At 33.3% G+C, this 22,308-nt stretch overlaps 2 protein-coding genes and 1 long non-coding RNA gene across 3 annotated transcripts; 2 read left to right on the plus strand and 1 right to left on the minus strand.

Moving 5' to 3' along the window:
* The first annotated feature begins 1,449 nt into the window (after positions 1 to 1,449).
* LOC144574977 (arogenate dehydratase/prephenate dehydratase 1, chloroplastic-like) lies at positions 1,450 to 5,652 on the plus strand. The gene is made up of 11 exons (XM_078325087.1): positions 1,450 to 1,866; positions 2,870 to 2,934; positions 3,072 to 3,164; positions 3,825 to 4,025; positions 4,139 to 4,219; positions 4,303 to 4,398; positions 4,579 to 4,656; positions 4,731 to 4,820; positions 4,909 to 4,976; positions 5,065 to 5,146; positions 5,384 to 5,652. Exons 1-11 carry the CDS (start codon positions 1,635 to 1,637, stop codon positions 5,438 to 5,440), a joined length of 1,143 nt encoding a protein of 380 aa, XP_078181213.1. The 5' UTR covers positions 1,450 to 1,634; the 3' UTR covers positions 5,441 to 5,652.
* LOC144574978 (uncharacterized) lies at positions 3,811 to 8,131 on the minus strand. Its single transcript, XR_013518328.1, has 5 exons — positions 8,001 to 8,131; positions 7,418 to 7,516; positions 4,298 to 4,380; positions 4,108 to 4,211; positions 3,811 to 3,978 (listed from the first exon to the last, which is right to left on the minus strand). It is a non-coding gene; the product is annotated as an uncharacterized LOC144574978 (long non-coding RNA).
* A 6,459-nt stretch (positions 8,132 to 14,590) lies between these two features.
* Positions 14,591 to 21,625, plus strand: LOC144574492 (uncharacterized). Its single transcript, XM_078324443.1, has 9 exons — positions 14,591 to 15,251; positions 15,479 to 15,527; positions 15,611 to 15,689; positions 15,778 to 15,823; positions 15,914 to 16,012; positions 18,491 to 18,559; positions 18,875 to 19,466; positions 19,787 to 19,974; positions 20,139 to 21,625. Exons 1-9 carry the CDS (start codon positions 14,847 to 14,849, stop codon positions 21,297 to 21,299), a joined length of 2,688 nt encoding a protein of 895 aa, XP_078180569.1. The 5' UTR covers positions 14,591 to 14,846; the 3' UTR covers positions 21,300 to 21,625.
* Positions 21,626 to 22,308: the final 683 nt, after the last annotated feature.

The following is a 22,308-nucleotide window of genomic DNA, read 5'->3' on the forward strand; positions in this document are numbered from 1 at the left end:
TATGTTGGCTAATTTTGATCAGTGGATTAACAATAGATAATTTTATCGAATTAAAAAGTCATTTAGACTTTGGTTAGATTAATTTCACTTAAAACCAATTAAGTGCCGGTATAACTTATTTATCTTTTATAACTCATCTCATAACTTTGGTATACATTCATACGAAGAAAAGCATAATGTTTGCAATTGCTAATTATCCATAACTGTTTGATAGAAAAGGTGTCAAGTTACTTCACAATTGGCACAAGATATCAAAATTTATCAGGATAAAAAGTAAATTGGTATAATAATTGAATATTATCTTTGATGTGTATCGTATATGTAAAACCTGTCAAGATGTATTCAGAAGCGGATCTAAGGCTTAATCAAAGGTGACTAAGTCACCCCTATGATTTTAAAATTTTAATTATATCTATAGAAATTTAATTGAATTTTTTTAAAGTCTTTATATAGTCTAACCACCCTTAACAAATGAGAGATATTTAGTTGTAGCCTAGTGAGTAAAACTCTATTTGTGATTAAGATGTCTTAGATTCAAATTTCACTCACTACATTTGTACATTTTAATTTTCAACCACTTTTATTAAAATTTTCTAGTTTTTCTGGATGTACTCCTAAAAAGAGCATTCGATTAGATGGTTTGAAAAATTGTAGTTGACTTAGAAAATTTCCGACCTAATATAGATCTGCTTGAGAATCCATGTAAAAATTCAATCAATCCACTTGAAGCATAACAATTTAAACTTGATTAAAGTTTAAGAAAAAGAAAAAGAAAATATATATATATGGTGACTTACTGACTTGCAGAAAAAGAGAAATTTAAAATTTTGCAATCCAACCAAAAGATATGCTCATAATAGTTATATATAGTTATTAACTGCATTCATATCAACTCATATACAGTTCTTATTCAGCAGGCATTTGTACTGCTGTTTTCACAAACAGTTAAGTGACTCGCTACAAGTTTGGTCACAGAAATTCTCGTAACAGAATTCCCAACTCCAGAGTGGCAGAGTCAATTGTCAACAAGTCAGTTGGACTGATGTCGTCGTCTCAACTGCCTATTCCTGGTGCGCAACACCGTAGAACCACCATAAATATTCGAGTTTACTAATCCGTGTGCCATTAATGTGTTTTGAAATTTTATGAGAGGGGATGAAGAAAAGAAAATCAAAAGGGAAAGGAAATAAAAACCTTTATATTTTATTTTTGTAAATTTTAAAATAAAGGAAGCAACCATAAATTATATTCACCAAACCTCAGGAAAAACGACAAAGTATGCTGTTGCCTGTTTAGTAATGCCAATTTGCCTCCACCAAGAAGTTGTTGAAATTTAATATATTCCTGGACCACGTATACAGATACGAAGACAATCACTCTGACATGTAGGTCCAACTTATCAGGCAGAGAGTTGTTGTACACCGGGTTTATATTGCCGGTTTAAATTGACAATTGCCAAGTAACCTCTCTCACTTTTCCTCAGTTCTACCAACAAAAAAAAATAAACCGCTACACTCTCAAGTCTCAACACAAGGCCGCCATTTTTAATCTCTCTTTCCTCTCCACCTACCTCTTGATTTATACCTCTCTCTCTCTCTCTCTCTCTCTCTCTATCTATCTCTATCTACCCATTAATGGCGTCACAAGCAATTGGTAACGGGGTTGGAGGAGTCTCTCCCATTACCCCGCGAACCAGTCTCCTTCGTAAGAGCTCTCTTGGCACTAGCGTGGTAGAGAGAAAGGAGGAGCCCGATTCGTCTTCTTCGTTTTCAAATTCAAATTCGCAAGAGCAGTTCAAAGGATTGCGAAGTGGCGACTTAGAGAAAAATGCTCGAGCTCTTACCAGGGATTGCAGCTCTCTACCAAGTGGGTTTAGTCTCAGTTCTCAATTTGTTTTTTTTTTTTTTCAATTCATGAGAATTTATCGTTTCTCTTTATAAAAATTTCAGTTTCGCTTTTTTTTTTTTTTTCTAGGAACTTGGGGGATTAATATATCACAAAAACTGTATATTTAATTTAATTTTTACCAGGTCGGTGTTAATTGTGATTCTTTCACAATTAGACTCTCTTTATTTTATTTTTTGTTTTGTTCTTTAGATAATTCATCACTAATCAATTATAATTTGTAAACACCCAACAACCAATCAATCCGCTGAAAGACAGAACTCAAATTATGGGTTTATTTTTATTTTTAATTAAATAGAGAAGGCCATTCCGTCAAATTTAGAGGCTTTTGATTCTCTCAAAATTAGTTGACTAAATGGAATTACTGTTCCTTGTTTACCCAATCATATCTTGTATCACTGAGGTAGCCTTGAATTATGGTTATATCATTGACTCAAAAGTATTACGTATGCTCTCTATGCAGTGTGGATTGATGCTTTAGTTGACGAACAAATTAAACTTGTTTCATTAATAGAATAGTCACTTGCTTCATTAAGTGATTATTCTATTGTAAAATAAGGTGCTTAATAGCTACTTTTGGTAAAGAGTACAATTAGTGTGGATCATGTAGAAATCTTATGTGGTTTAGTTCCCCCTCACTGCTCTCTTTTTATTATAGTAAAGTTAGCAATACTGCAAAAAATGATTGCGGCCTCTTCTGCTATTTTTTTAAATTATAGTATAAGTTAGCAATACCGCAATAAATGATTGCGGGTTTTGTTATATTATAGTTGTTGTATACTTGTATGAATAGCATATTTGGTAATGCAATATACTTCGCATAGTTGATTTCCCTTATTGAACATACAGCACTCATGAACAATTAAGTAGGAGTTAGATATGGTTAGATTAAACAGATACAATCTTTGATATTTTAAACTTGTAGCAATTAATGTTCTCATATATATAATTTTTTTTTTGGTAGAGCCTTTGTCTATTATGGATTGCTCGACCTCTAGTGAAGCATCAGATATTCGTGTGGCATATCAGGTACATTTTAGAATAGTCAACACATATTTACTTATATTAAATATGATAAGATGGGAGAGAACAAAGATTGATTAACTTGTATTGTATGAGATATTGATAGTACTATTTTATTGACCTTATTGCCCCCTTCAAAATAGGGTTCACCGGGAGCTTTTAGCGAGGCTGCTGCACTAAAAGCATACCCGTATTGTGTGGCTGTTCCATGTGAGCATTTTGAAGTTGCATTCAAGGTTTGATTTTGTTTAGCATCTCAGTACTAATGTAATATGATTAAGTTTTAGGTTTCTATTGATAATTTTTTTCTGGATCTGGTATCAATCAAAGCCTCAAAGGGTATTTGTTGAAAATTCAATTTACATACAATGAACTGGCAAATGAAACCACACAAAATTCTGGTACCATAGCATATCAGTTTGTCCAAAAATTAACCAGGACATTTTACAAAATTCGTTCACAGGGTACTAATTTTTTTCATTTAATTAATCTTATTCTTTGTTGATACCTTACTGGTACTGCTACTGTTTGCAAATTTTGCAATCCCTGACCAAATATAAGCTGGTTTTGCTATTTTTCATTCTCTCTCTGTATTTGGTTGTATGATGTATTAAAATAGTTGTCTCACACTATTAACCAGACAACTATTTTAATACATCATACAACCAAATACAGACAGAGGATGAAAGACATGCTATTTCCCTATAAATTAAAAATCATATGCCAATGAAGTTTGTATTTTCAAGATAATATCAATTTATTAAAATATTCAATTTACAAGCTCTACATCTTAAAATCCTTGACAAATGGGATGGATATTCTCCTATAAAACACAATATACAGTTCTACAATTAAAAAAAAAAATTACATATTTATACTAAATATTTTTTTTTCAGGCTGTGGAGATATGGCATGTAGATAAGGCAGTTCTTCCGATTGAAAACACCTTAATTGGGAGCATACACCGAAACTACGATCTGCTGCTCAGCCATCGACTGCATATCGTAGGTGAGGTGCAACTAGCCGTTGACCTCTGCCTTCTTGCACTACCTGGTGTACAAAAGAAGGATATACAACGCATCTTTAGCCATCCTCTGGTACACTTAACTTCTTTTAATGAAATATAAAATCTAGATAGCCTATATTTGCAAAAGAGAAATAAAAAACAAAAATTCATACTTGGTTGATGGTTTTTATTGTGCGTCTGTAGGCATTTCGGCAATGTGAGAGTGCAATCTCAGACTTCAAAGCAATTCAAGTTAGCTTTGAGGATACCGCCGGGGCTGCTCAGGTAAATAAATAAATATATTCCAAGTTAATTTTGGTTTATTACAGGAGTGTGATTAATTAAACTCTAAATTTTGCTTACTCCAGTTAATAGCTGAGAAAGGGATGACGGATGCGGCGGCAATAGCGAGCGCCAGAGCTGGGGAGCTTTACGGCCTCAATATACTGCAAAACAATTTACAAGTAAGAAAAGTGCGGAACAATCAAATTTGCAAGTGAGACCGGTTATATTTTAATTTGCCCGTCATCTATTCATTATAACTGGACTCGGTTACAGAATTTGTTTCGTAGAGAACTATGGCTTATTTAGTTTTATTTATATGAAACATTTGTGGCATTTAATTTATTCATTCTTTATGGCAGGACGAACAGATCAACATCACCCGATTCTTGGTACTGGCGAGAGAACCGATCCTACCAAGGACAGATCGGCCTTATAAGGTATTGATTTCAGAGACCCAACTGCTATTTCATCCATGAATGGATCATGTTAGAATTTGTTTCACCTTATACAGACAAGCGTTGTGTTCACTCTGGAAGAGGGGCCCGGTGTACTGTTCAAGGCTCTTGCCGTGTTTGCTCTCAGAAATATCAACCTATCAAAGGTATTAAATTAAATGTATGAGATGGTTAAAGTTTTAATCAACAAAAGTTGTAAGATTTTAATATTTAAAGACAAAAATACTGAAACAGATTGAAAGCCGGCCACTGAGGACGAACCCCTTGAGACTTGTAGATGACTCGAACCATGGCACCACTACGTAAGAATTTAAGCTATCTTGATTTTGTGTTTTGAACCTTTGGTAATAAATTTATGTAATAATTGCTTGAATTAATCTCATTGTCCAGGTACTTAAATTATTTATTCTACATTGATTTTGAGGCGTCCATGGCCGAGACCCGTGCCCAAAATGCCCTGTTTCATTTACAGGTCAGAGTTATATTTTTATCTAGTTTAGTTGTTGTATATATTTATTTGTAAATTATTTGTTTATTATTGGTTTTCTTTTTTGAGCTTCTAATATATGCCAAATTATTCATTTCATTTGTTCCCATTAAGAAGTAGCTGCAAGTCTCTTGCAAATTTCACTGTTTATTTCTTAATTATTTTTTTTTAACAATCACAATACCTCAGAAAATTAAATTATAATTTGCTTGCAATGTGCAGGAATTTTCTAAATTTCTTCGGGTGCTTGGCTGTTATCCGATAGATACATTATCATAATCTCCAAAAGGCAGAACTTCAAATATCTCATTGATTTAAGCTGGTAGTTTTCTGATAGTTTAAAAAGGAAATTTAGAGAGCAAATGAAGCAAATAGTTTTATACCTAGCTTATAATTTCTTTTTTTCAGTATTTGAGGTTTAATTTGCTTTAAATATAAAGAATATTGTGCAGAAATGATATAGTGGTTGAAAGATTTTAAAGTGTGGCAAATGGTTAAATCTCATTTTTCAGTTGCTTTAGAAAATGTTTTTTTTCTAGTGAAAAGCCCCATGTTTTTCCCTTTAGAAGCTATTTAAATGATCAATGGTGTTCGGTAAGAAACTGCAAATTAATATAACTGAAACCTGATACTGCTTTCTTTCTTAATAAAAATGATATGGTTAGAAAATACAAGATAAGGTACGATACGAGAAGGAAAAGAACTGAAGGTATTAGCACGTAAGATTGGTAAATAAATAAACGGAGGTAAAGGCGATGGCCATAGCAGAATGTCCTGGTAGGCTGGTAGCTGATACTGGTACGGCACCAGTAATAGGGAGGATGAAGCAGACTTGAGACCCAAAGCTGTCCCACACCGGTACTGTACCAGTGTTGGGGAAGAACAACAAAGCAACAGAATCTCATGTCTCGGATCATAATAGTAGCGCCTATACCATATGAGTATCATCATGGTAGTACTCTACCCACCAGCACCGGGGATGCAAAGAAGTCACCACAGACTGGATACGTCAAGGCACGGCATGTTTGCCGGTCATGTGCCGTGACAAACCTTCAGTTAATTGGCACTGCACGCAAAATGGTCTGCTAACAGCATGGTACGTGGTCAATCAAGACCGTTAAATCTCGATCGAATGGTAAATTTTAAATAAACTAACTTAAAATTATGGGAAAAAATAGTTAAACATGATCATACGTAATAGTAATGTTTGGATATGACACGTGGTCACAGCATGACTAATGTGCCATGTCCATTCTCTCTAAATTTGATCACGACACGTGACCCAAGTAACCCATTTTGATGATTCTCTTTGCTTTGTATGGGTACCACTTATTTTTTAGTTATGAAAACCAAAATTCCTACAACAGAAAATTTTAGGATGATGTGAAAGAGGGAAGGACAAACAGTTGCTTAAATGGAAGGGCAAATGCAAGGGGGGCCCTTTTGTCTTTAATGGAGATAGAAAGAAAGGCCAAACTAGTTAGGAAACAGATATTTGATATGAATTATTAGAAATTTGGTTGGCAGTACTGTTAATTATTAATTATCACTGGGTCCTTGAGACCAGGTGTATACAAATTCTTGTAGATTTCAAGAAATTAGTGTCATGTTTTATTTGGATCTAACTGCACTGCGTAGGTAATTAAGTACAGTTTCTTGCTAAGCCTCTAAACCAGCAATTTAAATTGTTAGGTCTATAGCTTATTTGGATTTTTTTTTTTTAAATAGAACTGAATTTAATATTTTCAACTGTACAAGCACCATTGAAATATTGTTCTTTCCCCAACAACTGAACAAGCATCATAATTAGGATTGCAGGTCACTTAGGTTATATATAACCCCAATTTCAAGAGGTTCCTATGTTGATTTATCTCAGGTTACGTACACCAGTTTCTGTACAATTTACACTAGGCACACAGATGCAATTGCGTTGTCAGATTTTGAAAACGAATGCACTCACTCTATATGATACTTTAGCAACATTCCGTTGTGAAAACCAGAATCAAGAGGGGACGTACAAGAGAATTCGGATCTCCTAAGGTAACTCAAACTTTGATATTGAATTCTGACTGTCCAACCAGAATCCGAAGAAATATTAAAAAATAGCATAAACTATTTTCATTTTTGTATGGGCATTTTGGAAAAAAAAAGAAAAGAAAAATATGAATGGAATGTTTGTCTATTTTTTATGTGCGTGCTAGTTGTACTTCATATAAACCGTAACATTATAACAAATCGTATAAATAGATTGCTTACCCAACTATGAGAAAACGAACTTGCCTAAACTTCCATATTTCTTTCACAATTCGAGTCCATTATAACATTATATTTTGCATCCATCCACATATTGCTCACCTACATCATACAATAAAAACATGGAAAAAGAAGTAAACAATTCGATTCCATTATAACTATCCACTTCTCTAAATAGGTGTTTATGAACAAATAGTAAATACCCAACTCAAAATTAATTTTTTTTACCACTTCTCTGAATAGGCAAATAATCCTTTGTTTATAAAGAGAGGGTTATTCGCTAACCACATGAGAATGGGATTCTAGGAATTTAAAAATTGGAAGTTTTATATGCGTGTCTAAATTTAAGATTAACGTGACTACAACCGATGAATTTATCAAGCATAATAGGTGACTTTCAAATGCCAAAAATCAATTTCATGCAATCGTTAAATAGATCCAATTATATCAAATTTCAACATGTTTCGAATTCAATAGATATGTATTTCCAACGCAATTCAAACTATAAAACAATACTCAATTATTTTTATGAATTCATTACTGCCAATAATAAATCAAGATTTATGTCATAAAGTAATTTTATTACCTTAAATAAAACTGAGTAGAAAACATAAATCAGATCGCAATAATTCGTCGAAACTACAAGCAGTGTAGGATCATATTCAATCGAACACAAGTCGGCGCAAGAAAGAGAGGCAAACGCTTCTTAGGTTTTCTTATGGACGACGAATTTATAGAATTGGACCGTTTTTTAAGGGCTGACGTGTATTTCTTTATTATTATTATTTATTTTATCGAATCTTCTAAAAGTTTCATTGAAGGCTTTTTATTTGTTATTATTATAACATCGTTAATTGATAATTACCAAATAGATATTCAAACTTTCAAAATGTTACAACTTTGAAGAACATAATAAACATTTTAATATTACAATATTGAATGTGTAATTCATTAGCCACTGTCAAGAGTTTCAAAATATATATATATATATATATATATTTAATTCATTATTTTTTCAGTATGAATGCGAATTTGGTAATTATGCTGAAATTAAATTTATAGATTAGCTTCATAATTTTTTTGATTCAATTTTCAATCTTGATAAATTAGTTTAACAATGCTACATATGCATTTAGTAATGGTGTTAAATGGTTTAAAGTTGTTATAGGTTAGTGTAAAATGATTCATATAATTTAACAATAACATAGATGGAAATCTTAATTTATAAAGTTTACGTACTTCAATAAGCGGCACATGAATTTATCCATGCAGCATTTTCTTTTAGTTTAACAATATTACATTTTTTTTTTTTTTGAGATACACTGAATGCTTTGTCTTAGTCATGAGACTAAATGTTGATTCACGATTTAGACACTCCATCTCATCTTATATATCTAATGGTTAGATTTTATACGAGCTACTTTATATAACCAGTGTTAAAGCTACGTAGATAATAATAAAAAAAAAAATTAGACTGTCTGATAGTGATAAACTGTTCATATCAGCATGACTTGAACATCCAATATTTTTGTTCTATCTTTTAATCATTTTTTTTTCCTTTTAAACTTGCTCGTGTTATATTTTGACCCCCTCCATCTCCATGCTGGATCCGGATCCCCTGAAGTAACTCAAATTTTGAGTTTAGTCGGGATCGTCATATCACAATTCGGCGTATGCGACTTTTAAATTGTGTGGAAATATAAACTCAAAATTTGAGTTACTTTAGGGAATCTAAATTCCATCTCCATACCATCAACTGGGAATTGAAAACATGAGCTTAATTGGACATTCAATTACACTTCTAAGGTATTCAATTACATTTTTTTTTGGTGACACCGGATTACACTCTTTCAAAGTCTAAACAGTCGATCTAAACCGTTTAATATGATAGATATGTTAAAATGTACTTGCAGATCAAATTTTATATTTTTTTTGAATTTATTTATTATTTATTAAGATGAGTACAAAAATTCAATGGTCTAAATATAGCGATTTTGTTAAATACTTAATAAATAGTAAAAAAATTCCAAAAAATGTAAAATTTGATCTCCAAGCACATTTTAATATATTCATTATGTTGAACGGTTCGGATCGACTATTTGAACTTTGAAAATTTTAAAAATCGAGAGTGTAATTCAGTGTCACCAAAAAAGATGTAATTGGATCACTTGTCATATATTGTAATACGTATTTTCTAGACCTCCAAAGCATAGTTCTCGAAAAAATAAAATAAAAACTATAATTACGCTGCTGACATTAAACATGCATGCTAAAACTCTTACAAAGATTAAAATATCGTACATATCAGCCCATTATAAACTTTATATGTAAATGCAAAATAGATCGGTTTCAAATATTTGAATTTATTGTTTAAATCATGTTTGATAAATGTTTCATGCAATAACACATATTGTTATACTATTTTAAGTGTCCACTTATGGATGTTGAATAAAAAAATTAGTCGATGTATTAGTTATTGCATGTTTTCAGTGAACAAATTTATCTATTTTTCAACCAAATTCTTTTTTTTTTCTAACTTATATTTTTCAGCTCAACTCATTTTCTTAGGGACCCAATTCCGGAAATAAATCAGTTATTATTTTATAAATCAGAATCTGTTATTTTGATTTCAACTGTTCAAATTTTTTTATACGCGAATTTTAACCAATCTTTTTTATTATATACAAATTTCAACGAAAATCAACAATTAAAATCGGAATTAATAACAGGTTAATGTTATTCCTTATTTCCCCAATTCCGCCCCCTCACGAAAGGGAAACTTTATTCGGCCTTTACTTACAACTTGGCTTTTGGGAAGCTTCTTTTAAGTGCCTACCAAATTAATGCTGCTATCTTATTCTAACACTTTCATCCTTTTGTCAAATCCAATAAAATAAACTGTTGACAAAGGGATTCCGTCCAGGTCAGAAATTATATTTCGGCCTTTAATCTTTCTTAATTACACTTGAAATTTCGCTTTTACAGTTTTACTGAACCGTTTAATTATTTCATTGGACACCAACATTTAATAATTTTCTCAATCTTGAATCATGAGGAGCAAAGATGTATTTAAAATGCACCTCAAAATTTGAGAATCGTACAATTATCTAGCGGCTAAGATGTTAACCTTTTTATGTAAATGATCATTAGTTTAAAATTTAATACTCGTATAGAAGCTGAGACGAAGAACTTTGACTCTCATTATATACTAAAACAATAACATTAAATTATTTTATTTGCTAAAATTAATTCTCGCAATAGAGAATCAATATTTAATATGGTGACAAAAACAATATTTTTTTGTATGAAAAAGTTACAAGTTCGAAATCTAAATGAATAATTATCTTGTATATGAATATTAAATAGTCAAGTGATTTGATCTCTAACTTTTATTCAAAAATCTATTCTGATTTCTCACAGTAATATGTTCCTTGGACGCCTTAATTTTTTATGCCCCATTATATTTTTATCTTTAAACTTAGACAATTACAAAATTTAAAACTATATGTTAAAATAAAAATGAGTGAGGTTATAGTAATATGCATATTACAAATTAGTCTGTACTATGGATCAATAGTCAATACCTCCTTTTTCAAAATTGAAACAGTTAATGTGAAATATGCAACATAACTTCTATTTGAAAATGTACTTCCAGACTAAATTTTATGTCTTGTAGAATTTTCTTACTACTTTATAAAATGGCCGAAAATCACTACTTTTTAATGGTCTAAAGTATTTATATTAAGTGATTTTTTATCTTACTAAAATAAATAAAAATGTTTTTTTATCTTTCTAAAAAGATATAAGTTTTAAAAATATAAAATTTAATCTGCAAATACATTTTCACATGAAGTTCAAGTTAAACTGTGGAAATCGATTGTCTGAATTTTGAAAATAAAAATATTAATCAATAGTCTACTCTGTATAATACCGTAGCCTCACTCATAAAAACGTTTAAAAAATATTGTAAGAAAATATTAATTTTAAACCATTCCTAAATTGTGCATCCAAAGTTTCGGACGAATAGATGAGCTGGAGAGGGTAAAACTGCGGAGCGAGTGGTCAAGTAAAAAAAATTTAAAAATTTAAAACAAATAGAAAAGTAAAAGGAACAGTCAACAGTCACAGAGAGAGCGAAAGGAGAGGAGAAATGCCAAATAAATTCCGTTGGCTGAACCTGGAACAGGACTTTTCTGAAATTCGTCTACGAAAGATGTTACCGCGTGGTCCCGCATCTCTGTTGGTATTGATGCATCGAGTCTACCAAATTATCTCGTCAAAAGCAAGACATATTGGAGAGAGAAATTAAGAAGAGATGTTTGACCTAGACCCGGGCTATCATTACTTTCTAAAGAATAAAGATATTACTTCTCAAAATAGAATTTCTACTTCTCATGTATCTTCTTTTTAAAGAAAGAGCTCATATTTAGATAAAAATATTAAAAAAGGGAGAATTAAGATATGTCTACCATATTATATGATTCTTTGTTTATGATAAATTAGTTGGGTTTTCTAAAACTATATGAGGGTTTTTACAAATATTGTGATTGTGTTGGATTGATTAATAAAAGAAAAAAAAAAGGCTTAGTGGTGCCCAAATATTAAGATATGTTTAGCTTCCACGATAATTAATAACTAGTATCGTACATGTACGTTGTAATGGGAATATATATAAAATAAAAAAGAATCTCACACAAAATGACTTTTTTTCATAAAAAAAATAGACTAATAAAAAGAATAACTATTCAACAATGTTCATGAATAATATTAAAATAAATTAGTTTTAAATTCAAATTAAAAAATAAAAAGTCAATTAGTATAATAAGAGAGAAAATATAGTTAAAACTAATCAAATGTCGTATGGACAACAATATTTAAGAACCTACTAAATTCATTTAAATGACCAATCAATTATCAATTAATCTAAAAGTTCCTTAAATGATATTTAAAAAATGAAAATAAATCATGACTAGTTAGAAAATTGAGTATCTGACAATCAAATAAGAGTGTTTAGGAAAGTTTTCGAAAAAAAATGAGGAACAAGAAGGAAGCATAGATTATGTCAAATAGAGAGCATTGAAGAGGCGTCAGTGAGTACATGTCTAAATAAATTTAGACTTTTACACGTAAAAAAAATAAAAAAGATGCATAGAATCAAACAAAGACAAGTTATTTGTTCGAAGAGCTGAAGTTTCATCTTTTAATCACAACCATTAGCAAATCAAAATATTTACATACTTAATGAGAGAGAAGTGACATCTAATGTAGTTGTTAAGAGACTTAATTAGGTTCACGAGTTGGTTCTTTTTTAGATTATTATTTATTTCTGTTGAACAAGTTTGCCTACTTTCAACTTATTTTTTTCTCAAGCAATTGATCTAGTTATTCTTTTTTTTTTTTTATGCACAACTCAGATTTGCCTTTTTGTTCTTTTCAACTACAGTTTAAGTTCGACATTTTTTTCCGCTAAAGACTGAACATACAAAACGAAAAATTGAATAAGCAGTGAAATAAAAAAATATTGTATGAAATTTGTACGCTTCTCATTATTTTTTAAATATCCATGATCAAATATCTAAATCAGCCCCTGATTATTTAACATACTAATATATACCAACATTTTTGTTAAAAAGATTTAGAGTAAAAATTCTCTCAATTTATCATTTTGTGTGCACTCACATAACAAGTGCTGCTGCAAAACCAAATAGTTCAAGTCACAAAGGGATTAGACAAATACAAAGGACAATCTATTTTGTTATGTGGAGAGAATTACATAGGCGATGAATCTTTAGAAAAAAGAAGTTAAAACTCTATAGTTGATAATAATTAAAATTACAAATGAGATTGCAAACTAGTACAAAAACATGGAGGGAAAATATTAGATAGCAGAGTAAGGCAAATAACTGGTATTTATATAATTGAATTGATTGTCTTGCATCACAAGTTTCAACATTTTACTTTGTCTTCTCATTTGAAAGATAGATTGATATGAAAATGGTCACAAGATGATCATTTCACTGTTCATTTTTTTTATAAATTGTTAGAGTATGGTGGTATCCCAAATTCTGAATATGATACCATTTGGAAATCTCACATCCCTTTAAAAATCAAAATCTTTTTTTAGCTTGTCCGACGAGATAAAATACTAAGGTTAACTTGGAAAAAAAAAGGTTGGCCAGGAGATCTTACTTGTGCATTTTGTGACCAACATGAGAGCGCTGACCATTTATTTATACATTGTTCGTATGTACGCTTGATATGGAATTAGATTGCAACATATAATTCATTCACCTTTACATGTAATTCTTTAGATGATTTGTGGTTACTTGATGCTTCTATCCCCTTAAATGATAGATTACTTGTAGAATTGTTAAGGAGAGCTATTTTATGGAATATATGGTTAGAAAGAAATATAGTTATTTTTAATGATAATACTACTCCTATTTCTGCTAAATCATTAGAGTTTAAGATAACCTCTTTAGCTACTTTTTGGTGTAAGTCTAGATATGAAAATTCATACTTAAAATTAAAGTCTAATGCTTCCATGTGATGTTAAGGACCTTCCAGATCAGATACTGGAGGAGGAAGAGGAGTCAATCCAAGCTCTTGGAGCTGGCAACCCCCCAGGTCATATGTCTGGAGACAAGATGTCGGATGAGGATTTACTGGATTCCCAGTCTCCTAAGATATGATTGATTTTTGAGATTTTTATTTGCTTAGTATTCATTTTGTTTAAATATTAGCTTTTGATGTGGTACTATTTTTACTTGTATACTTTTATGTCTGTCGATGTTGACCCGCTGTATGACTTTTCATATTTGATCTTGGTATCTATTTTGAATACCAAATCAAGTATGCTTGATTTCTATGAAATCGGTGGTAATACCACTATTTTTCAAAAAAAAAAGATAGAGCGTTAAGTGTCTTTCAATAATATTATTGTATCTTTGTAACGTGTAATTTTCTTTCTTTCTTCTCTTTAAAAAAAAACTTCATAAAAATAAACATATTTTTTGTGCATATCAATAAAATATAAAGGTTTGACTTCTACATTTCCCGTAAAAAAATATATTTCGTCAATTTAAATTTTTTGAAGGGCATTTATGTGAAAGGCTCGGAGTTAAATGATGACCGACTGGCTCATTTATGTAATAAAAGAACACCCACACACACTGATGGCATCCTCTATTCCTCTCCTCTCATTTTAGAGAGAGCAAGAGAGAGAAGGAGATCTGCTCTCGAAAAAAAAAAAAGTCATACTAGTGGCCAGAGTTGGTGAGCGAAGAGTCATACGCAGACACAGCCAGAGAGAGAGAGGGAGAGAGAGACAGTGATAGTGAGAGAATTATTAAAAAAAAAAGAGAGGGGAAGAAAATTAAAACAAGCAAAAAAAAAAGATAAAATCAGGAGAGAGAAACTATTATTGTAAGCGATGAAGTCTCAGCTCCGCCGCGGCCGCCCGCCTCGACCGCCGCCTCCGCCTCCATCGCCGTCTCCTTCGCCTTCTCCACCTCCATCTCCGCCTCGTCGCAACCTCCGACCCCGCCTCACACCTCGTCCCCTTCTAGAAGATTTCTATGGCATGTCTTCTTCTTCTGGGGATGAATCGGAGACCGAGAGGAAGGGAAGGAGGAAGGTCAAGCTCGTGACGAACCTATCAGGTGGGAGGCCAACTGGAGGGCGTCAGGTAGCGGACTCTGATTTGTCGTCTTCATCTTTTGTGGAGGATGAAGGGGGGAGTGAGGAGGAGGTCAAGCCTTTGAAGAAGAGGCGGATCAGTGGTGGTCTAGGTGGTAGGGTAGACAGATTAGGTTTTGACAAGCCTCCTTTCCGGGAGGTATTTGTTACCTTCACTTTTTCACATTTTACAACACTGTGAGATTAGGGTTTCACTTGAGCAGAGTATTACCCCTAGCTATGGTTTTAGGTGCTTTATTATGTTTTCAAAATGTTCCCGAGTGTTATGTGTTTGCTTTGTTTAGTTAATTATTATTTATGTGCCAACAAAGTGATTGTTTCTAACTAGTCATGGGATGTATCATTTCATTTCATGTTTGTTCACAGGTCCGAAGGAGCAATGTCAGTGGTTCTGGATTGAGGGGGTTTGTTTCAGGTTAATATTTTATCATCTCATGCTAGTTTAGTATTTAAAAATTGATATTTCAAGTTTAATTAATGGCTAATTTATTCAATTAGGCTTGTCATCTAAGTCTGTGAAGAGAACTCCTTTACCTGACCGCAGGACACTCGAAGAGATACTCGATAAGCTGCAAAAGTACGAGTTTATAAACATTTTTGTTGGTGGTTATTATTTTTAGTTCAATATTTTGATTTATCTTGGTTTTTATATGTTCTTATTTCAGGAAAGATACCTATGGGGTATTTGCTGAGCCGGTCGATCCAGAAGAGGCAAGTATAACCAACCAAAGAGTTAATGTATTTCTTTTGTTTTATGTTGGAACTTAAAAATAATTAAGAAGCGCATCTATTTTAATGCAGCTACCTGATTATTATGATGTGATTGAGCACCCGATGGATTTCAGCACTGTAAAAAGAAAGCTTGCTAAGAATGTCTACAGTTCGTTGGAACAGTTTGAGGTGAGTCGACCTTTGTAGAAAATAATTGTTTACTTCTTTTTGTGGTTCTCAAATTGGTAAAATTTCTTTTAATATTGGATTTACCACCACGTGTAGTTTAATTTTCATGTTATTTCTTGTTTTTACTTATTTTAGTAATATTAATTTACAATTTCCTTTAGTTAATTGTTTATGCAAGCTGTTACTTTGTAAAGATAAGTATTGATTTGTCGAGATGCAAAGAGTTGTGCCAGTACAAACATTGCATGTAGCATGCACTTGTGGTCGCAAAAAGAAGGAAACTTTTTTGTTCTTTTGTGTATAATGTCACTAAAAGTACAGAGTCTACGGTTTAAAGCAGGCAGTCACTAATATTTCAAGGTATATGCTTTGCTTTCGTTTTTATTCATTTATTCTCTTAATTCTTGTGCACTTGTGTTTAGTAAATCATTTGTCGTTTCTATTGCCAACTTAATCTGGGCTCTGTAAATGCACTCAATAAGTAAGCCACATTTGGACCTCTTCCTTAAAAGGAGCACACCTTGTGGTATGATAATTTATGTTGTCAATTGTCTTACTGATTTGTTGTGAAGTTGTGGTCTCTTTAGTAAATCATTTTGTTTTTCTCTTACCAGAATATATATACATATATATATAGAGAGAGAGAGATTGACTAATATGCTTTCGGTAGCACTTCGGCCGAAGTGCTACTGATCCAAATTTAAAAAAATCGAATTCGAAACTTCGAACTAAGTAGCTCAGTAAATTGGTTATATATTGAACTTGTAGAATACCAATTTTTACTATTTTTTATGATTTATGAAAGATGGCAAAAAATGGTCTAAAAATAAAAGAAAATTGCCAATATTTTAGGCCATTTTTTGCCATCTTTCATAAATCATAAAAAATAGTAAAAATTGGTATTCTACAAGTTCAATATATAACCAATTTACTGAGCTACTTAGTTCGAAGTTTCAAATTCGATTTTTTGAAATTTGGATTGGTAGCACTTCGGCCGAAGTGCTACCGAAAGCGTATTAGTCAATCTCTCTCTCTCTCTATATATATATATATATATTAGGTTAGTGACAATTTGTCACCAACATATATTTAAATAAAAAGAGAGTTATTTACAACTCAGTTCCTATGCGACTAATTTTGTACGTAAATTTATATTACATGCATCTAACTTGCAAAAATGGCTGATAAAAGAATACAGTACAGAAGAAAATCCTGACTCTGACCCCCCCAGCGCTGTAAACTCTAACAGCTAAGTCTCCAGTGTCGAATCTCTTGGATTTTATCATCTATTAAAGCTATGAAACTCTTTCGCTTACTAGAATAAATTTATGGTCTAATAAATGTATTTTGTCATTGACCTTACAATTAATAATCTATGTTTGTGGATATATGGTGTAATAAATAATTTTGTCAATTCGGTTACTTCTAGTGATTTAATGGTTCAGTAAATTGTTCAACATTCCTCTTACCAAAATAAATTTGATGGACTGTTTGCAAAAGTACTCGGTAAATAACCATGTTTGCGAGTGAGCCACATTTGACCTCTTTCTTTAAGACAGTACCTAATGCTTTTAATTGGTTACCGGATTGTGGTCTAGTTAACCCAGTTTGTCATTCTTACTCATTGTTTTTTAAGTTATGGCACATCATTTTCTTCTTTCTCTTACCTAAAAGAATTCAATAGACATTTTGCAAATGGACTCGATGTTCTACAACATTTGTTAACATGCCATTGTTGACCTCTTCCTTTAAATGACTCGCCAGAAGAGATCTGCTTTTAATATAGTTCTAGATTGGATACTTTGGTTATTGAAAATTTTCTATTTTATATTTGGCAACTAATGTTTGATTATATATAGACAGCTATTATTCTTAGTACTGTTTTAAATTGTCTTTGTAATGCTGAGTGATGCCAAGAATAGACTTCAGATTTAATTACAAAATATAAAATGTTATCATTTGCAAATGAAGTAAGCTCAAGTTCACTTTTCCAAATCAAGTCATGTTCTCGTGGGGCCCAGATCCTTATCTCTTGAAATACGAAGTACCCAGATTATGGAAGGCCATAATGTTTTATTTTATGACAAGTGTTGAGTTTTGAACAAACTCACCATTTATTATGTCTACACTGCTAATGCAGTTCACAAAGTAGTTAGCACAATGGAATATGAAATAATGAAGTTCCCATGTAATTGGACAGTAAAGAAAGGACTTGAAGTCATGCACTGATTTAATGGACAGTGAAAGACTACTTTTGCGTTATCCCCTTGAATGATTCTATTCCATTTTCTAATGCTAGAATACTTGTTAAAATATCACTTGAGATATATTGGACAGGATAAATACAGTAAAATAGACTTCCATCACTTTTGAAGGAAGTCAGCTATTTAGATTATAATAGTTGCTCTATACTAAACTTTTGATGGTCTATTTATTTGGTCTTTCTTTGCTGTTAAATGAAAACATTTGCTATTGCAGGATGATGTGTTCTTAATTTGTAGCAATGCCATGCAGTACAATGCACCAGACACCATTTACTTTAGACAGGTAATACCTTTCTAAGATGGTATTAGAAACTTGGAATTTATTGTAGTGACATGGTAGCCTGATGGGGATATTGTTACATGCTAATTTTGCCAATTAGTTCTAGTTTAGCATGTCCATACCAACATGCAACAATCTTGGTACCACGTTTGTGAAAAAAGCTGAAAAAAAATATATTCAAGGAGAACACACTGTTACAAAACATAAAATATGTGGGACAGAACAAAGAAAAGCATGAATCACATGGTGCAATTATGGTGGCTGTTATGTAAAGGAAGTATTTAATTCTTGATTTTTTTTCTTTAAATTATTACTTAGGCACATTCAATTCAAGAGCTGGCCCGAAGTAAGTTTCATAAACTCCGAGATGGTGTAAAACAACCAGAGACTGTAGATAGGTTAGAGATTAAAACTCGCACATTCCAGGAGCGGGACCCAGCAATCAGGGAGAAATATCAGGTCAGAACCAGCATAGGAGAGAAGCATCATACAAACAACAGGAGAGAAGAGAGAGAAATGGTGCACAGAGTTAAGAAGCGCAAAAGAGAGGAGAGGAAGGTGGCATCTCCACCAAACCACTCATGGGAGGAGAGAGGAAAGTTGACTATTAGTAACAGTACTAAAAAGAGGTCATTTAGTCGGTTTGGTCAGGAGCCAATCAGCTCTGACATATCATCAGCCGGGACCCATGTCTCCACTGAGGAGGCTGGGACTTCGCTGAGTGCTTCACATGTCAATACCATGAATGATATAGTTGATGATGATCATGATGACGAAGATATTAACATCAATAATAGTAGTAATATCAAGGAGAAGAGTGTTGAGTTGAATGTAGTCGTTAATGGATTTGTCGATAACAATTGCTGCTCATTGGGTGACAGCCAATCTGAGAAGGTCGGCGAGTTGTCAGGTTTTGTCCTTTTAATTCTTGTTTTATCATCAATTTGCACATTAGTCTAGTTTCCACAAGTAACTTCTTCCAATGTAAACTGAGTTTAAACCGTATTTGGCCTTAATTATATGCTCAACCGGCACAATAATGCACCAATTAAGCATATAATTCATGGGTATACCTTTTGCTTATGCTTGTTTATTATTGGCTGAGGAATTAAGTGTGAGTAAGATCAATGGATTAATTTCTTGTACCTAAACAGCTGCAATTAGTTGAAATAAATCAGGGATAAGGTTGATTTAGACATTTTTTTGATGAAATTTTCCTGCTCATTTCAGCAAGGGAGTCTCCATCGAGGCCAGTGGATACACCAGTTGCGGATGAGAATAGGCGGGGCCCTGATGAGATTAAAAAGCCTGTTGATATGAATAGACGCAAAACATATGGCATGTGTGAACAACAACATTCACTAGAACTTGATCCCATATTTGACATCTTTGCTGATGACCCAAAGCAACTCCTCTCTGTATGTCCATATTCGATATAATTATCTTGTTCACACTGTTGTTAATTCTGAAGTTTTTTATTCTATGTGGTTTAGTATGGTGCCTGGTCAACAATTTACATTATAACCAAGTTAGTTATTTCTGCAGTTATTTATTTCTGTCAAATTTTTGTTTGCTTCATTAGATTGGCCTGGAAACTGAACACTCCTATGCAAGGAGTTTGGCCCAATTTGCAGCATTTCTGGGCCCCACAGCATGGCAAATCGCTTCTAGTAGGATTGAAAGGTCTTTACCTGCTGGCACCAAGTTTGGTCGTGGCTGGGTCGATGAATGTGAGCCCCTGTCACCTCCCATTATCTTTGTATCTAATCAAGTCGAACAACCTAGATCATCTCGATCCATCAGTAATGCCTCTGCAGATGCACATTTGGGTACATTTAGCACACCTAGACGTACTGATCGGAATAATAATAACGTCAGAGAGGTACAACAAAGGAGTAAAAAGGTGGGCCACACAACTGTTGTGAGTTCTCAAGTTAGAAAGAACTATACTGCTTCGCAAGGCATCGGTGAAATGCCCCAGCCATTCTTAAAGCCACCGGAGGTGAGCACAACAAGGCAAATGAGTAGTGCTACAGTGGGGCAAAATCGTAATTCTGTGCAAGCAAATCCAATGGGGTTTATCACAAAGCACCAAGTGACGACGAATCAGTCAATGGCTATTGCTCCAAATGCTAGTAATGGCAACAGTATTGGAATTTCGAATGTGTCGCTTGGTGCCCTGAATAGAGGTGCGAGCTCTTCTAAAGGTTTTCTGCCTCCGGTGCAATCAGTGAAAAAAGAAGTTGAGAGCCCCAAAGCCGTGGGTCCCCCTATTTCTGGTCAAAACTCCTGGATCTCCTTTGGTGGTCCCCCGTATGAGACGAAACCTTCTCTGAATGCACCTGTACCAGCGTTAGTTCCAGGACCTGTGCCAGCTTTTATAGGTACTCAAGTTAGACCAGTGTCTAATAATGTTTCACACAATGCTCCTGTATGGAGGGTGGTTAATACGAGCTCTCGGGGCAGTGGCACCGTTAGCAACGCAGCTCAGCCTTTGCAAGGGCAAAATTGTAATAGCAACCCTGGTATGGTGATATTTCCGGTGCAAAGGGATTTGACAAGACTCCAAGGTCAGCTGCCATGGCAAGGTTTTATGCCACATAATCAACATATGCAAATGAAAGAACCACAAACACTTAGACCGGATTTAAATATCATGTTCAATTCACCCGGTTCGCCACCAGGTCAATCGTCAGGTATTAATTTGGAGGCCCAACAGCCCGATTTAGCCTTGCAACTTTAGCTTTCAGGATTCTTGCTTATTAATGGTCAAATTATTAACTTGAGGGGGAAAAGCTGGAGCCGGTGGTGAATATTGTAAATTGGTTGGAGCTTCTTTCTTAATTATTTTGTAGTTGCGGGGAAAATTCGGTAGATCTAAAATTTGATAGGGATAGGACTGGGGACTGAGGGCTTAGATTCTCGGTGCAAAATTATTTTTGGTGGTAGATTAGGATTTACTTTGGTTTACTTCTACGGTGTTCCTAGAAGTATTGTATTTTCTGTGCTGTTTGTGGTATTCTTGTACTTGTAATGTAAATGGCTAAATAGATTTAGACTTAGAATTAAGCTCTCTTGCCTCGTATTTTGGTGATACTCGTCGCAAGAGTACCGTGGACCCGAAGCTCTCTTTATGACATGAGGTAACTAAATCTGGAGCCATCAAATGGTGTAAATTTCTGTGGATTTGTTTGGTATTTTTATTGTCGCCAATAATTGTTGTGCTATGGTGAAAACCAATGGCTCCTGGCTCATACTATAATAAAAGAAGCACATATTATCTGATATGTGACACATTGGAGTTCATTGTTTCATTTTAACGTACTTTTTTTTTTTTTTTTCGCCAAACAGCCCTTGGGCTTTCCATTGATATCTAACTTGTCCATATTACAAGTTTTTGGAAGTCGGGAAGGTAAAACCCTGGTATCTAATTCTGCTGACCGTAACATTTGGGAATTTGCTATTAGGGATTGCTCCGCAATGTCGTGACTCGTGACTATGTGAGCAACTTAACAAAGAAACTAGAGGCCTATCCAGTATAGACTACACATTGAAGCTGTCTTTGGAGTTGAATTCATACTCTGGAGGAAACACAAAAATTAATCATAATATAAGAATGCTCCCTCGAGCATCTCTTTCTCCGGCCATTTTTATTAATATCCCTAAAAACAAAGAAAATTTTAAAAATGCCCCTGTTCCCAAATTTTTATCAAATATGCCCTGACCGCCTGGGCCCAGGGCGGCCCAAAACA

The sequence above is a fragment of the Carex rostrata genome, chromosome 23 (assembly GCF_964058835.1).
Source record: "Carex rostrata chromosome 23, lpCarRost1.2, whole genome shotgun sequence".
Lineage (NCBI taxonomy): Eukaryota > Viridiplantae > Streptophyta > Magnoliopsida > Poales > Cyperaceae > Carex > Carex rostrata.

What these genes read in the sequence shown, in the direction of transcription:
- LOC144574492 (XM_078324443.1), top strand. Translation starts at nt 14,847, where the DNA reads ATGAAGTCTCAGCTCCGCCGCGGCCGCCCGCCTCGACCGCCGCCTCCG. An exon ending in ATTGAGGGGGTTTGTTTCAG is followed by an intron (nt 15,528 to 15,610) that starts GTTAATATTTTA and finishes TTATTCAATTAG; the next exon opens with GCTTGTCATCTAAGTCTGTG. An exon ending in GAAGGTCGGCGAGTTGTCAG is followed by an intron (nt 19,467 to 19,786) that starts GTTTTGTCCTTT and finishes TGCTCATTTCAG; the next exon opens with CAAGGGAGTCTCCATCGAGG.
- LOC144574977 (XM_078325087.1), top strand. Translation starts at nt 1,635, where the DNA reads ATGGCGTCACAAGCAATTGGTAACGGGGTTGGAGGAGTCTCTCCCATT. An exon ending in GCATCTTTAGCCATCCTCTG is followed by an intron (nt 4,026 to 4,138) that starts GTACACTTAACT and finishes GTGCGTCTGTAG; the next exon opens with GCATTTCGGCAATGTGAGAG. An exon ending in TCGAACCATGGCACCACTAC is followed by an intron (nt 4,977 to 5,064) that starts GTAAGAATTTAA and finishes CTCATTGTCCAG; the next exon opens with GTACTTAAATTATTTATTCT.